We start from the raw sequence: 18,102 nt of genomic DNA, 5'->3' as shown, positions 1-18,102 counted from the left end.
CATTAACTAGTCTATTTATATTTCTAAAATTATTCTTTAATATAATCTTACAACATTATTAGAACTTGAAAAGAATAAGACACATCTACAATGATTCATATCCTGCTGTATTTACTTGAAAGGAATAATTTTGTATATTTTAACAAAAATGATAGCCTGAGCTTCATGATTCTATATATCACTTCCATGAAAGCAATGGTAGACTTTACCAAATAGAAATTCATCTTTTCATATATATTTGTATATATATGCTCAACTCCATGTTTGAAATGCTGTTCAATTGAGGTCAGGGCAGTGGAATTTCTGAGGTAGAATTCAATGTGCAGCAGCTAATATATTTGTGTATTTAGGACAAACAACCAAGGTGTAACCCCATATGCTATATCACCATTGGGATTAAGCAAAAAGTTTTAGTACTCATTAAAGCAAATCTTTGATTTACACTCGTTCTTTACATTGATCTCTTATTTAGGTAGCAGTCTTCAAAATCTATAATCAGTACCTATACAGTTTATATAATATTAAATTCTCTCTTCTTTACACTATTTTACATAAGATAATAGTATGGGTTGAATGAGGTGTGGTGGCAGCATCTAAAGCTACTGGATTAGGAACCCACAGTTCACATCATACCAAAAAATGCTATGATATTTAAATTCAGTAAAAAGTCTGGATTTAAAACAAAACAACTACTACTTCTAACCACAAAAGTATAAATTTTGTCATAAATTTTCATGTGGTTCACTGATGTCCTCGAGGGGAGAAAATTTGCCCTTCATCAATAATCTCACCTACATGTGACTTCAGACCTGTAGCAGCGAAGATGAGTCTTAAAGGTCCACTGAAATAGCTAAGCAAACCACTTTGTTCAGAGGCAATGAGGTGTGGGAAACATATTCTGACCTTGCCAGCCATACCATAGCCCTGAAACATGAATTAGATTTAAAATGCACAAAAGTATGGTATATTTGCGATGCTATCATCAAAAGCAGATATTTGACCATAAAATTGAAGATTTATTTTCAAAACTTATATTTAGAAACAAATTTGTTTTGAATATGCATGTATATTTATTACTAGTATGCAGGCATTAGATGTTATATGTGTATTTATTATGTGTTTTAAGCATCCTTTGAGATGCATGCCCATCAGTGGTTTAGCTGCAAGACATAACATGTTAGATTTGTTGATTTTTATCTTTTCATTAACTTTCCCCTAGTACATTGTATAATAAACAGGGTAGTTGCAGATCATACCTTGAGAAAGCCTAATAAATGAGAACTGCTTCAGAACTTTTATCAGCAGTTTCTGTGCGCTGAAGTCTGCAGAAGAGTAACATCAGTACTTACTCTGCACAAAAATTCTGGCATTTGCAAATTGAACATAAGCTTATAATCTTAAAATCTGCAAATTCTCTCGAGTTGATTTTTAAATAATTTTGCATATGTTGTCCACTATTACAAAATGCTGGTTCTTCTTATCATCAACTAAGGACAATTGGGAATATTATTCATTATGCAAAATAAATGTTTTCATCTTGTTTTTACTTGGATGAAAATTCATAATTCTAATATGCCTTTAACTTGTTTTTTTTGTCTTTAAAAGCTGACTATTGTCTGCAAGTTGTTGCTTCAATAATTCAACATGGGTGCCCAGTTCAAAACAAAAAAAATGCCGATCTGAATGAACTGCCCATATTTAGAATGGCTATTCTGATGAATATTCGATTAATATTCTCTAACTATTACTCTTTTACTCAAAAATTCAAAGTATTAAGAAATGGAATTCTTCAAATATATGCGGAACTCATGTTTTAAATTTTCTTTTGTTTACTACCAGCAATGATTTTAGTATTTAACCTTGTGCTAGGACATTTTAGTAGTTGATTGGTTTAATTGAAGTGTAAGCAAAGTTTGTTTACCAAATGCACCATGCTTAAGTATTCACATGGCTATAGCCTAATAGCTATTATGATTAACAAGCTGATCAAAGTAATTGTGATTCATTCTATCTCCCATAAAATGTCAATGCACCTTTGCAAATAGTTGGAATAAATTTGGATTAAACTTTAAATAATTTCTTAAACTGTGTTTCCTTACATAAACTGGGTTAGAATTTTAAGATAAAATGCATTATTTCAAGACTAAGTAACTGCAAGACCTTCTGTTGATTTTTATTGGTTTCAGAACACATTTCAGGTCTAATAATTAACCAATTTATAATGATGGACTTACTATTGATTAAATTGTCATAGTTCTGGTATCTTAATAATTACTTCAGTGTGCTTGTGCATGCAGCAGAAAAAATACTATTTAATTGGCATGATCTAGGACTTAGATACATTCCAAAACTAGTCTTTCCAGTTAGGTGTCAGAAAGAGCCTGCAGGTTTAATAAATATGAATACATTAAAAATAAGAGCAAGAGGAGACCATGTACTTCCTCCAGGCTGCTTTGACTCCCAATAAGATTATGGCTAATATGATATTGACTTCAACTTCAATTCCCATCCCCACCCCATTCCAATCCTGTAACTTTTTAAACCTCTATAATCCAAAAAATTTAACCATCTCAGCCTTGAACATATTCAATGACTCAGTCAGTACATTTCCCTGGGATGGAGAACTCCGAAGATTCATCACTGAGGGAAGAAACGTTCCCCATTTTAAATGGACAACCCATTAATCTGAAACTGTGTCTTCTTTTTCACAATGTCCTCTCCAGGGAAAACATTCCCACAGCATCTTAACTGATATGGATGTGGTAGTTATGAATCAATAGGGTCCTGACATTTTGTACTTGTTAACAAAACCAATATTGATTTTTAAAACTTTGTGAATCACCAAGTTATTTCCAATTATTATCACCAAACCTATTTAATAATCTAGATTCAAATGAGTCATCCCAGAAATTAATGATGATAATATTATATCAATTGTGATGCTATGTCATTATGTTAACTCATTTTGAAAATAGAATTCTTTTACAGTGCTAGATAACGTGCTATATCACATTGGCTTTTAGGATGATTTCTATGAAATAATCTAGCACAAAGCTTATGAGAATGAAATTCAATCAAGATCTGAGCCTCTGATGCCAGGCAATTTTCCTTTAAATAATAAATCTTGTGAATTCTCTTGAATCTCTTAAGGCACAACTAACCTGAAGAAATCAACTATTTATCAGATAATGTAATTTCAATCCTACATAATATTGCTATTCAAAAATTAATAAAGAATTCAAAAATTAATTGTCAAATATCCTCTTTAAGGCTTATGAATTAGTGCACTGAACAGATTAGCAACTTTCAATACATTTCATGATTTTTTCATTGAGTTCAGTGACACTTCTTTATAATCTCATTTTCCACGACAAATTCAAATATTTGAATATAATGGGTGTACTTCAACTTCTCAGTTTAGATGTTAGCTTTGCTGTAACAAGCCTGTATTGATTTAAGAAGTAAATATATGGCAAATATTAATGCTTTTCTCTAAAAAGCTTAAGGACGTCCAGATACAAATGTGTGAAGAGAAGGAAAGACTAATTTTAGTCTCTCAATAAAGCACTGTTGCTAGTATGTAAAAGGAAAGAAAGGGAAATGATAAAAAGTAATGTCAAATCTGGGCAATTATCAGATGTTTTTTTGGTATGAAGGATAAGATGACATGAAAACATTTTTGTACATATTGGTATTATAACTGTGGATAAAATCAAATATGTATAGTCAATTACAACCTTTCATTTTTTGGAATTAACAGGAGAATATCATTGGCCAGCCCTCGTCAGCTTTTTAAATCATCCAACATGACACAGCGCTGGCAAAGGCGGGAAATTTCAAACTTTGAATACTTGATGTTCCTTAACACCGTAGCAGGTACATTGCAGATATTGATTCCTCTTTACATGTTTATAAATCAAGGTTTGTCTTGATAGTTTACATTTATCCACTCAGGGTCTGCTATAGAGCCATGATGGATACTGAAACAATCCCATTAATTTTTAACAGGAGGCACATAGCCTAGCATTGTGACTATAGATTCAGTTACTGTTACTAAGGTTATTCTGTGGCCTCACCCTGCCATTTCTTTGTTGACAGCTTTGTTTAAAACTGAAGCTTTATTAGAATCTACAAGCCATTTTCAGAGTATGTCTGGAAATAATAACAAGAAAATGAAATTTTAGTGCTTTGTCACTCAAGGCAGCAGTAGCTAGACAGAAGTTCAAGAATGGCACAGCATTCTGTTCAGTATAACATCTTGAGCTGTGGCAGATTAATAGAAGGCAACATAAATATACATGAAAATAGGAGAATTTGTTTTGTATCAGAAGGTAAACCAAAGGCAGAACATGTTGTGAGTTTCCATACAATGCATGCATTTTCCACTATTTTATTTTTTGATATGTTTGTGATTGAAGTTTACACTGAATAATTATGTATAGGTTTGGTTGCAGCATGTGCTGTGCTTATTATTGCTATCTAATTAGATGTAACCTGATCTGCTTACATGGAAAAAATCATAAAAATTCTTTCCTAATGAACTGGAGATGACAGAATGTCTGTTAAGTATTGGGAAGCAGACAAGCAGAGGAATAACAACTATAAACATGTTATGCTGAAGTACATTAAATATATGTTTGATTCACAGTGTCTCATCAATGCCTTCTAGTCTACAAGTTGTTTGTCTTATTGCAGAAGTAGAATAAAAAATATTTCTTGAAATCCAAGAAGGTAAACAAATTTAAACTTAATTGAATGATAGGATCAGTTTTAATCTATATGAATATAGAAGTTTTGCATGTATACTTATACTCCTAAAACTCCAATGTTATTCCGTTAATGGTGAGAAAACAATTATGGACAGCATTTGTGGTCATCGCTCTGTGAAAGTTAAGCTTTAAGCACATACCCTGATTTAATGATGCAAATCCTGAAGATACTGTTGGTGATTCAGCATTCTTTCACTGAGATTGCTGTATCTTCTTGCAGCAAATAAGGGGAAAAGTAATTAACTAAATCCCTAACTACTATTGAACTAATATTACTGAAATAAACTCTGAACATGTTGTGCTTTATTGTATGAAGTTCAGAGGTTCAAAGATTCACTTATTAACAAAGCATGTGTCCCTGTACAGTTCTGAAATTTGTCTTCTCCAGATAGCCATGAAACAAAGAAAGGGCATGAAAGTTGTTCAGAGAGAAACATTGCTCCCCCCCCCCGCACAAAAAAGAACAGTGTCCTGATCATCAACCCCTAAACCCTCCCTCCCACCACACAAAATGGAATAGGAACATTGACCCTACCCAAAACACAATCCGTACCCAGACAAAAAACTAACAGAACACAACAGAACATCAACCCTCAAACACTCCCCACTCTTTTGCACAACAAAACAGAAAAGGTACAGGCTATTGACAAGCACAGAATATAAAAATCTTAAGTCTGAAAATGTCCACAATCTATAAATGCAATAGTCTAATTTGTAAATGCAGAACCATCAAGTCTAAATGCTTTTCTAATGGTGCACTAAATATGGTCCCTGGCAAAGTCTCTATCACTAAATATACATACTTTTTTATTTCCAAACTTCAACACCCTTGCATAAATATGATGCAAGGATGATGGATTTTAAATATGTAACTTATTATCTTTTTAAAATACTTCTGATAATTTATCCTTTTTTGTATGTTCTTATTTTAGTTATTCTGTAAAATGTTTACAATATTAGGAAACAAAGGTGCTTTTACTTTCCATGTTTGCCATGTGAGATTTAATGTGATAACACATCCTTTATGATAGCTAGACACTTCTGAATTGATGCTTGACAACACAGAAGCTATTAGTTCTTTGTGGATATTATTTTATATGCAGTCGGCAACAAGTTACATTTCAGAAAAACCAAGCCTTAGAATAGCCTCTGACTAGCAGATCAATAAATAGCAGAAAAGTAATAGATGGCAATGTCAGCTCTAATTTTTGTCATACCAGCAATTTCTTTTTAGCGTTCTAAATGTATAAAGGTCATCTAAACCTATTATACAAAAGCTGTTCAATAACATTATTGCAAAATTTGTTGCCAGTCTCATTTTTTGTACTTTTGTTGCAAATTCACTGCACAGACATGCATTTCAGAACACCCATGCACTGGATTTTTGATCCAGAAACCAGCTGAAACAGAAAAAAATCTGTAAAAATTTGTACTTCTCTTCGGTTTCTGTCAGTATACAGTTATATACCAATCACCTTATATTCTAAATGGTAACTGTTGTAAAGGTAAGGAAATATTTTCCATAATCATATAAGTCTGCTGAAGGTTGCATGAAGGTATTGGTAGGGCTCTATAGATCAGTCATTTCTCAGTTTTCAGCTCAACACAGTATGAGTGCTATTTGTTCACAAAGAATGCTCAGCAAAATCAACAGGCCCATGTGGTTTGTAGCTGTGCTTCAATCTGTAGTAGACCTATAGCAAACTATTCAAGGAAATGCTCTGAAGAGAATACATTCACTAAATACAGGAACTTGTACAGTAGTTTATGATTTTTCTCCCCCTTCTGATAGATTTCAAGCATTTTTTGGTTCACTGAGCAAGTATGTGTTGCTACTGATTTTATTACACAGTTTTTAAAAAGTGTTCAGCAAAAATAATGTTTTAAAATGTTTGATTTTGGTGAGCAACCATTCTTTACAGTTTTCTAAGGTTTTTCCTTTTCCTTGCTAGGACGGACATACAATGATTTAAACCAGTACCCAGTGTTTCCTTGGGTTATTACGAACTATGAGTCTGAAGAGCTGGACTTGACCCTACCAGGCAACTTCCGGGACCTTTCAAAGGTATCTTTCAACAGTGCTTGTCCTGAAACTAGGCTTCTTTAGCATTTCTCCGTAGGGTAGAAAGGGATTCTATATTTCTGCCTCAAATTACCCAAGGCATAAGGATTTCATTAAGTTGATCCTAAACTCTAAAGCTCTTGTGAATATTTTTCATGACTAATTTCAAAATAACAGTGGCAAATATGGGTAGAATTGCTTTAAATAAAACATAAGCAATCAGTCCATTTTGACTGGATGAGGGAAACTTACTCTGGTTATTTTAATTTTGCTGATGCCATTGAGCACATTTGTGCCAGAAATATTATATCCTTTGTTTGTATTAATTCAAAAGCCAACTTTTAGAGGCCTTTTCTAAATAAGCATGGCAGCTTATGAATAGAACTATGTTAAATGTGCCTTGATTTTACACTATTATAAAATCTGAAGCCATCAAAATTTTTGCTGAATTAGGGCACCCTTACTTAAGATGAATAAACTGCATGTTTCAAGAGTTGTCAGTAACCCAACTTGCACATGTTACTCTGTAGGCTAGCAGCAGAAATGACTTTGGTGAGCTGACCAATGTGGAGAAATTCTCTCCATTCACTGTTGTTGAGTTTATTAAGGAGGGTTGACAACATAATGAGAGACTAGCAGAAATGGAGAGGTACTGTATGTAGGGAAACCATTGATGCAGGTGGGAGGTAGGCAAGATTTCAGTGGTGCATTGCTTGATCCCTGAAGCAGTCAAAAAGGGATTGAGAGTGCATAGTGTAATAGCTGAGCCAGGGACTAAGTGACATGATCAGAACAGGGATCAGCAGGAAGCTGTGATTAAGCTCTGCTCGTCAGGTAGCTGGCATTTTAAGTTGAATAAAACTCAGCGGATTGCTGTATTAAATATATAGATAATGTCACTTTAAGTTACACCATGATGTAATTCCTGAACTAGTTACATGCTATAATCTCAGCTTTTTGATCCAATTTCTGTCATTGACATGCAAAAGATGTAGCATATTTTGATGATATCACCATATGATCAAAATTAGATAGGAAAATGACACTGGCATTAGAATGAGTTGTGTCATGAAGTTTCCCATTCAATTTCCTGATCCAATTTCCCATCCAATTTTGTGCTGTTAAAGCCTGAAAACAGGCACAAATAGATTTTTCTAATCCACTTTCTGAACATTGGGCTTTCAGCATTTGACTAATAAAATTAATAATGATAGATGGTGGCTGTATCAATATGAAATTTGCTTAACATAAGTGAATCAGCAACTGTATAATTTTCATGTCCAGGCATAAAGGCATTGATTGGCAAAAATCAATAGCATATATGGTGAAATGGAATCAATATTACCTATTTTTAGAGTGTTATAGCTCCATATTTTTCTGCATATTATTTGCAGAGGTTTGTAATGCGGAATACAAAAGACACCATCTTGGTGATTGTGATAGCACATGTGTAGCAAATGTCTACCTATGGTACCTAGATTATACAAACCATGATGTGCAGGGTGGGCAAATACTCAGTGGGGTATCACACATGTGCAATTGAAACCTTAGCCTACCATTCTTAGCTTTTACCAGCATAGTGATTATTGATCACTTACATCTTCTCATAAGAAATTGGCTGAACACGGGTTAAGGACCAGGAAGGATTACCACCATAACCGTCGACCTCAATCACTAATCCTAAACTATTGTGATCAACTAATTACATGGTAATTGCTAGTTGATTTCAACTGACTTTTGCCATAGAAGGTAGAACAGTACAACGCAGGAACAGATCTTTCAACCCACAGGGACAGTGCCAATTAATTTTGACTAATCCTATCTGCTTGTATCTTAATGTAGATTAAGATTATACATGTGCCTTTCTAAATGCCTTGTAAACATTGCTATCACATGAGCCTTCACCATTTCACTGGCAGCGTGTTTCAGACACCTACAACTTTACATGTGAAAGAAAAAACAAGCCTTTGTAAATATTATTTAAACTTTCCCCTATCACCTTAAAGTTTTACACCTGAGAATATGATATTTCCATCCTGGAAAAAATTACTTAGATTGTCTATTCTGTTTATGCCTCTCATAATTTTGATTACTTCTATCAGGTCAACTCTTAGCCTCTGACACTCCAGCGAAAATAATCTAAGTTTGTCCAACCTTTCTATATAACTAATGTCCTCTAACTCAGGCAACATCCTAATGAAATTGTTCTGCACCCATGTAAAAACCTGCATGTGCTTCCTGTAGCACAGTGATCAGAACTATACACAGTATGCCAAATGTGGCCTTACCAAAGTTTTAGACATCTGCAATGTAAATTCCTGACATTTCAATGCCACAATCATTGAAGACTAATATACCATATTCCTTCTTTGTCACACTGTCTACTTGTGTTGCCATTTTCAGGAGGCTATAGATTTGCACTCCAAGGTGCCTCTGTAGGTTAATGTTCCAATGTATCCTGACATTTACTCTATATATTCTTCCTACATTTGGCCCCCCAAAGTGCACCTCACACTTATCCTGAGTAAATTTTATCTGCCATTACTTGACCACGTTTCCATTTGGTTAATATCCTGCTAAATCATTGATAACCTTCCTTACTATTCAGAATCCACCACGTTTAGCAAACTTACTCATCAACACCGATATCTTCATCTAAAACAGAATCCCAGTATTAATTCATAAAGAATATCACTGGTCATAAACCTCTAAACAGAAGAACACACCTCCAGCATTACCCTTTGTTTTCCATAGCTAACCGAATTTTGGAAACAGTCTGCCAAATCTCCATGGCCTTAATCCTCTGGACCAGTCTACCATGAGGGACTTTGTTTGAAGCTTTACTAAAACCCATGTATACAGCATCCACTGCCAGCCCCTTGTCAGTCATCTTTGTCACCTCAAAAAATTCAAAGAATTTTGTAAGACATGATCTTTGCCACACAAAGTCATGTTGACTATTCCATAGTAAGACTATGCTTTTCTGATTGTGAATGAATCCTGACTTGGTAAGAATCTTTTTAATAATTTCCCTACTATCGATGTAAGGCTCAGTACCCTGTAATGTCCAGGGTCCAGGTTTATCACTATTATTGTTTTTAAACAGCAGAACTAAATTGGCTATTCTCTCGTCCTCTGGGCCTCACCTGTGGGGAGACGGAGATCCCTATCAAGGCCCAGCATTCTCCCCTCTTGCCTCTGTCAATCTGTCAATAATGGGACAGATTCCATCAAGCCCTTAATGTTTTTCAGATTCCATTCACCTTAATGTTTTTCAAGATGTCAAGCACCTCCTCATTCTTCATATCAATTTGCCTTAGAATATCAACATACTCCTCCTTGATCTCAGTCTCCTCTTTGTGTTTCTGATTGGTGTGCATCAATGTGAAGCACTTGTTTAGTACCTCAACCATTTCCTCTGGCTCCAGGCATAAATTCCTATCTTTATCCTTGAATTGTCCTATCCTCTTCCTATTTACCCTCTTGTTTGTAATGATTGTGTACAATACCTTGAGATTCTTCTCCATCCACCAGGGACACTTAATAGCCTATTTTATCTCTTCTGGTTCCCTGTTTAAGTTTTCACCTACTTTTTCACAGTTTCCTAAACCTTACATAGAATATAGAACAGCAAAGGCTTTTCAGCCCATGATGGTTGCTAAATAAATCTCTTCAATCTGTATATGATCCATGATCTCTAATTTTCTGCATATTCACGTGCCTTAGGGTCTCTTAAGTGCCACTATTCTATCTGTTTCCACCACTCCCGCTAGCACTGTATCCAAGGCACCTATCACTCTCATCAGCCTTATATTAGCCACAGAGAAATCACTGAAGAAAATTCTTGAGTTAGGATTTATGTACTTTTGGAAAGGCAAGGACAGATTAGGGATAGTCAACATGATTTTTTTTATAGAGGGAGTCTTGTCTTACTAATATGATTTGAGTTTTTTTGGGAGGAGGACTTTAGTTACGGGGAGAGATCGGAGAGGCTGGGCATGTTTTCTCTGGCGCAATGGAGGCTGAGGGATGATCCGATAAGATTATATTAGATTATGAGAGGAATAGGTAGAACAAATAGAAGAATCTTTTTCTCCTCAGTACTGGTTTCAAAAATGAGCACATAGGTTTAAGGTGAGAGAAAGGAGTTTTAGAGAAGATCTGGGTGGTAAGGTTTTTATACGGGAGTGGTTGTTATCTGAAGTATGATGTCAGAGCAGGATATTGATTCAAATATAATCACTGAGTTGAAGAAGTATTTAAAAAGGCAAGGCATAGAGGATATGTTCCTAATGCTGGCAAAAAAGGGTGGCATGGATGCAGTGGGCTGAAGTTTCTGTATTGAATGGCTCTATAACTATGATTTTATAGTTTTCATTAGATGAATTTCAGGAGAAGTAAATTGATCATACACATGGGATCGGTAAGCATTCCACTTGGAATTGGATTTAGTTAATTATTGCCACATATACCGAGGAACAGTGAAAAGCTTGTCTTGCATACTGTTCATAGAGGTCAAATTATTACACAGTGCATTGAGGCAGTAAAACAACAATAGAATGCAGAATAAAGTGTAACAGCTGCAGAGAAAATGCAGTGCCAGTAATAATAAGGTGCAAGACCATGATTACTTACTATAGATGGTGAGGTAAAGAGTCCATCTTATTGTACTAGTGATCTATTTAACTATCTCATAATAGAGAGATACAATCTGCTGGTACATGCTTTCATGCTTTTTATCTACTGCCTGAGGGTGAGGGGAAAAGAGAGAATGTACAGGCTGAGCTGTCTGCTTTACTGAGGCAGCAAGAAGCATAGACAGGGTCCTTTGAGGGGAATATGCTTACCCTTGCATGTTCTCAACTCTCCACAGTTTTGTGCAGTCACAGACAGAGTACTTGCCATAGCAAGCCGTGATGCATCCTAATAGAATACTTTCTCTGGTGCCCCAATAAAAATAGTTGGTAAATGTCAACAGGGATATTCCATACTTTTTTAGCCTTCTGAGAAAGTAGAGGCAGCACACTTGGGAACTAGATTGAAAGTTCAGAGCAACACAAATTTCTACACCAAGTGCTCTCAGCAGGAATCCTTCCCCACTTTGAGTGTACAGAGGACAGTTCTACCACCTGAACTGAAGTGTACAACATTGCGTGAAATGTATCACTTTAATAAAATAGCAGCAGCTTCACAGACTGTATGGTCACTAGCTCCCTCCTGGCACTTATCATTGCAAGCAGAACAAATGCTATACCTTCCCTACACCTCCTTCCTCACTACCATTCAGGGCCCTAAACAGTCCTTCTAGGTGAGGAGACACTTCACCTGTGAGTCTGTGAGGGTCATATACTGTGCTCCTGGTGCGGCCTCCTGTATGTTGGTGAGACCCAACGAAGATTGGGAGACCGCTTCAACAAGCACCTATGTTCCTTCCACCAGAAAAAGCAGGATCTTCCAATTTAATTCCACTTCTCATTCCCATTCCAATATGTTTATCCACGGCCTCCTCCATGGATAGAGGAGGCCACAATCAGGTTGGAGGAACACCACCTTATATTCTATCTGGGTAGCCTCCAACCTGAAGGCATGAACATCAATTTCTCGAATGCGGTAATGGCCCCCCCACCACTTCACCATTCCCCATCCCCCTTTCCCTCTCTCACCTTATCTCCTTGCCTGCCCTCGCCTCTCTCTGGTGCTCCTCCCCCACTTTTCTTTCTTCCACAGCCTCTCCTATCAGACACCACTTCTCCAGCCCTGTATCTCTTTTACCAATCAACTTCCCAGCTTTTTACTTCACCCCTCCTCCTCCTGGTTTCATCTCTTTCCCTCCCCTCCCCCCACCTTTTAACTCAACTGCTCATCTTTTTTTTTCCAATCCTGCTGAAGGGTCTCAACCTGAAACATCAAAGGTACTCTTTCCCATTGAAGCTGCCTGCCCTGTCGAGTTCCTCTAGCATTTTGTATGTGTTGCTTGGATTTCCAGCATGTGCAGATTTTCTCTTGTTTGTGAAGATGAAAAGGAATGTTAGTTTCTGTGCATCTACCATATTACACACTGGATAGGAGATACATGCAACAATTCCTGCATGTTGTCTATTGAGATATAAGGAAAATACCTGTTATTATCTATACTGAGACCCAAGTGCCTTTCACTCTCTTAGACCGTAAGACAATAAACAAACAGGTGCAGGAGTAGGCTGTTAGGCCCTTTGAGCCAGCACCGCCATTTAATGTGATCATGGCTGATCATCCACAATCAGTACCCCGTTCATGCCTTCTCCCCATATCCCTTTACTCTGGTATCTTTGAGAGCTCTATCTAACTCTTTCTTGAAAGCATCCAGAGAATTAGCCTCCACTGCTTTCTGAGGCAGAGCATTCCATAGATCCACAACTCTTCGGGTGAAAAAGTTTTTCCTCAACTCTGTTCTAAATGGCCTACCACTTATTCCTAAACTGTGGTCTGAAGACATAGGGGCAGAATTAGGCCATTCAGCTCATCGAGTCTGCGCCACCATTCCATCATGGCTGATCCCAGATCCCACTCAGCCCCATAAACCTGCCTTCTCCTTTGATGCCCTGATTGATCAAGAAATGATCAACATCTGCCTTAAGTATACTGTACCTACAGACTTGGCCTCCACTGCAGTCTGTGGCAGAGTATCTTACAGATTCACTACTCTGTGACTAAAAAAATGTCTTCTTACTTCTATTCTATAGGGTCATCCCTCAACTTTCAGGCTGTGCCCTTTAGCTTTGAACACCCACACCACAGAAAACATTCCCTCCACATCCACCCTTTCAACATTCAGTAGGTTTAAATGGGATCCCCACGAATTCTTCTAAATTCCAGTGGATAGAGGCCCAAAGATGCCAAATGCTCCTCATATGTTAACCCCTTCATTCTCAGAATCATCCTCGTGAACCTCCTCTGGACACTCTCCAATGACAACACACCCTGTCTGTGATATGGGCCCAAATCTGCCTACAGTACTCTAAATGTGGCCCAACTCATGTCTTATAAAGGTTCAGCATTTTCTTCTTGTTTTTATATTCTGTTCCCCTTGAAATAAATGCCAACATTCTGTTTGCCTTCTTTACCACAGACTCGACCTGAAAATTAACCTCTGGGACTCTTGCACGAGGACTCCTAAGTCCTTCTGCACCTCTGATGTTCGAACCTTCTCCATAGATAATAGTCTGCGCTATTGTTACTTTTACCAAAATGCATTATCATATGTTTCCCTACACTGTATTTCATCTACCACTTCTTTGCCCATTCTTCCAATTTGTATAAGTCCTACCTGCAATTGCATTGCTGCCTCAGAACTGCTTATGCCTCCACTTCGTAGCATCTGCAAACTTTGCCATAATTCCATTACCTAAATCACTGACAAACAATGTGAAAAGTAGCAGTTCCAGTACTGACTCCTGAGGAACACCACTAGTCACTGGCAGGCAACCAGAAATGGCCCCTTTTATTCCCACTCGCTGCCTCGTGCCAGTCTGCCATTCCACTATCCATGCCAGTATCTTTCCTGTAACACCACAGGATTTTGTTTTGTTAAGCAGCCTCATGTGCGGCACCTTATCAAACAATGACATCCATTGCCTCCCCTTTGTCCACCCTGCTTGTTAGTTCCTTGAAGATTTGTCAGGCAAGATTTCCCTTTACAGAAACCACACTGACTTTGACTTATTTTATCATTAGTTTCCAAATACCTCGAAACCTTATCCTTATTAATAGATCCCAACCACTGTGGTTAGGCTAACAAGCCTATAATTTCCTTCTTTTAGCCTTCCTTCCTTCTTAAAGAATGGAGTGACATTTGGAATCTTCCAATCCTCCAGGACCATGCCAGGATCATGAGATTCTTGAAAGATCATGACCAATGCATCCGTAATCTCTTCAGCAACCTCTCTCAGGACTCTGGGATGCAGTCCCTCTGGGCCAGGGTTAAGACCTTTGGGTTTGCTGAGCACTTTTTCCTTTGTAGTAGCAATGGCATTCGCTCCTGCTCCCTGACACTCATGGACTCCTGGCACAATGCTAATGTCTTCCACAGTGAAGATTGATGCCAAGTACTTATTAAATTCATCTGCCATTTCCTTGTCCCACATTACTACCTCACAGTATCATTTTCAGGTGGTTTAATATCAACTTTCACTTCCCCTTTTCTCTTTACATAACTGAAAAAAACTTTTGGTATCCTGCTTTATATTATTGGCTTATCTGCCCTCATATTTCATCTTTTCCCTTCTTATTGCTTTTTAAATTCTCTTTTGTTGTATTTTAAAAGCTTTCCAATCATCCAACTTCCCACTCACTTTTGCTACCTTAAATCCCTTTCCTTGGCTTTTATGCAGAACTTAACTTCCCTTGTCTGCCATGGTTGCCTACCCCTGCCATTTGAGAACTTCTTCCTATGTAGGACATATCTATCTTGCGCCTTGCGAATTATTCCCAGAAACTTCATCCATCTCTGGTCTGCAGTCATCTCTGCCACTATCTCCCTCCAATCAACCTAAGCATGCTCCCCTCTCATGCCTCTGTAATTCCCTTTATTCCATTGTGATATTGATACATGTGAATTGTGCTTCATCCTCTGAAATTCCAGTAGGAATTTAATCATATTATGATCACCATCCCCTAAGGGTTTCTTTATGTTAAGCTCCCTAATAAATCTGGGCTATTACACAACATCCAATCTAAGATAGCCGTTCCTCGAGTAGGCTCAAGTTAAGCTACTCTAGAAAGCCATCTTATAGGTATTCAACATATTCCCTCTCTTGCAATCCAACACCAACCTGCTTTTCCCAATCTCCTTGCATATTGAAGTCCCCCATTACAATTGGGTCACTATCCTTATTATATACCTTTTCCAGCTCCCTTTGCAATCTCAACCCTACATCTGGGCTACTATTTGGAAGCCTATATATGATTCCCTTGCAGTTTTTTTTTACACTTGCAATTTCTTAACTCCATCCACAAAGATTCAATTTTCTCTGACCCTTTGTCACCTCTTTCTAAAGATGTAATTCCACCTCTTACCAACAGAGCCACACCACCACCTATGTCTCCCTGCCTGTCCTTTCAATACAAAGTGTATCCTTTGATATCCTTTATCTCCCAACTATGGCCTTCTTTCAGTTACTCAGTGATGCCCACACTGACCCACACAATGTCATACTGACCAATCTCTAATTGTGCCATCAGTTTGTCCACCTTATTCTCTTGCACCAGATCAAAGGAAGCACAGCTTTCTCAGATATATAGGCTTCCTCAAGGTGCTCAGCACGGTTGGCATGTACCGTACATGCATCAGATTGTCAAATCATCCATCAGTGATCCATTATTAGAGGACACTACCTCAGCTTTAAGCTTGCATGGGCAATGAATCATATAACTCAATAACTCCTGATGATCAAGTGAATTTTTATGCAGAACTAAGTAGACTGCTTTTAATGTAATCAATCATGAAAGGGAAATATTTGTTGAAAGTCATTGAACTTTTTTGGGTACTATATCTGGGTCTAGATGATAATCTGTTCCCATCAATGACTGCCTATGTATCTGGAGGTCTTCCTAGTCCTTTGCATATACAATATAGATTTTATTTTTTTCCAGCACTGATGGACTTCGAATTTTGGAACCTACTCTCTCCTTTGTTGCACTATTCTTCATAGTATCCAAAACTTACTTTACTCTTGGAAAGTGCAACAGCATCTGCTCTGATTATAATGCCAACCTCTTCAGCTGTGTGGGAACTCAGTTTGTGGGCTTCTTTCCAATTTGTGAACTGTTTGGGTTACAAACAGTGCACATGAATGGAACTGTGTTGTAATTTTGGAAGGACCTGTATAATCTCTGGGTAGAACAAACCTAAATTTATATCTTTCACAACCTCTGAACATTGCAAAGTAGACATTGTGAAGAAATTTTGGCATGTTGTCATTTGACTTTCATCTTTGAAAAATATTGAAGGTGATCTTTAAAAATCATGAACCAATGATTGTTAAATTGAAACATTAAATTCACAATTTTGGGAACATTTATGTTAACACTTACAAGCAATTGGCTAGGCTGCAATTAAGGGTACTTTCTTTCCACCCATGACTTTAGCCATCGTGTATGTCCTTATGTTGGCAATGTCTAGAAGAAGAGAGAAATGGAAGATGAGGAGGAGAAAAAGAGGAAGTGGGGGGAGCAGAAGAGGGAAAAGGAGACAGTAAAATTGGGAAGCAGGAGGGAATCCTCAGCTTTTCCATTCTGTCCTTCTAACTCAAGCTCTCCAACCCTGTCGACATCCTTGTGGTTTTATTCTGTAGCTTACCCAGCTTAATAACATCCTTCCTACTGCTAGGCACCACCATACTTCGTGTTATCTTACCAACATACTGTACAGTTTTAACTGAGGTCCCAACCCTTGTATTCCATGCTCTGACCAACAAAATCAAGGATATTTGAAGCCTTCTTTACCACCTTGTCTACTTGTATTGCCAATCGTGCTTGTACTCTTAGGTCTCTCTGTTCTACAACACTGTATAACCACAACTATTTACTGCCTAAGTCCTGCCCTGGGGTTAACTTCCCAGAAAGCAATACTTCATACTTTTCTACACCTACTAACCAAGTCAGCTACATACTCATCCAAAATGCTAATGTAGATGATAAACAGCAGTGGAATTAGAAGCAATCTGCTGGTCACAGGCCTCCAATCTTAAGTCAAGTCAAGTTTATTGTCATTTTGACCATAAACTACTCATACAGTACACAGTAAAAATGAAACAATGTTCCTCCAGGACCCTAGTGCTACATGAAACTCAAAACTACACTAGACAGCACGAGGCTACACTAGACTACATAAAACAACATTAAAAACTGCACTAGCCTATAGACCTGCACAGTGCAGGGCGGTACAATAATTATATAAACAAGACAATAGGCATAGTAGAGGACAAATTGCAATATAATAATAAATGATGTAGATGTCAGTCTGGACTTTGAGTATTGAGGAGACAGATGGCTTGGAGGAAGAAACTGTTGCACAGTCTGGTCGTGAGAGCCCGAATGCTTTGGTGCCTTTTGCCAGATGGCAGGAGGGAAAAGAGTTTGTGTGAGGGGGGCATGGGGTCCTTCACAATACTGTTAGCTTTGCAGGTGCAGCGTGTGGTGTAAAAGCAATTCTCCACCCTTTGATCTTGTGACTCCTACCACCAAGCTAATTTTGCATCCATTTGGCTTACTCACTTTGGATCCCATGTTATC

The 18,102-nt window shown here is 37.5% G+C and overlaps 1 protein-coding gene across 4 annotated transcripts in view; it reads left to right on the top strand.

The window, feature by feature from the left end:
* Nucleotides 1-18,102, top strand: part of nbeaa (neurobeachin a) — a 790,167-nt gene that overhangs the window by 655,466 nt on the left and 116,599 nt on the right. For all 4 annotated transcript variants that reach the window (XM_059964072.1, XM_059964073.1, XM_059964071.1 and 1 more), the window contains 2 exons: nt 3,761-3,876; nt 6,722-6,834. In XM_059964072.1, coding sequence (XP_059820055.1) covers nt 3,761-3,876; nt 6,722-6,834 — 229 coding nt within the window. The remainder of the gene's footprint in view (nt 1-3,760; nt 3,877-6,721; nt 6,835-18,102) is intronic.

This window comes from Hypanus sabinus, chromosome 3, assembly GCF_030144855.1.
Source record: "Hypanus sabinus isolate sHypSab1 chromosome 3, sHypSab1.hap1, whole genome shotgun sequence".
Lineage (NCBI taxonomy): Eukaryota > Metazoa > Chordata > Chondrichthyes > Myliobatiformes > Dasyatidae > Hypanus > Hypanus sabinus.
This window is presented reverse-complemented; position numbering and strand designations above follow the sequence as displayed.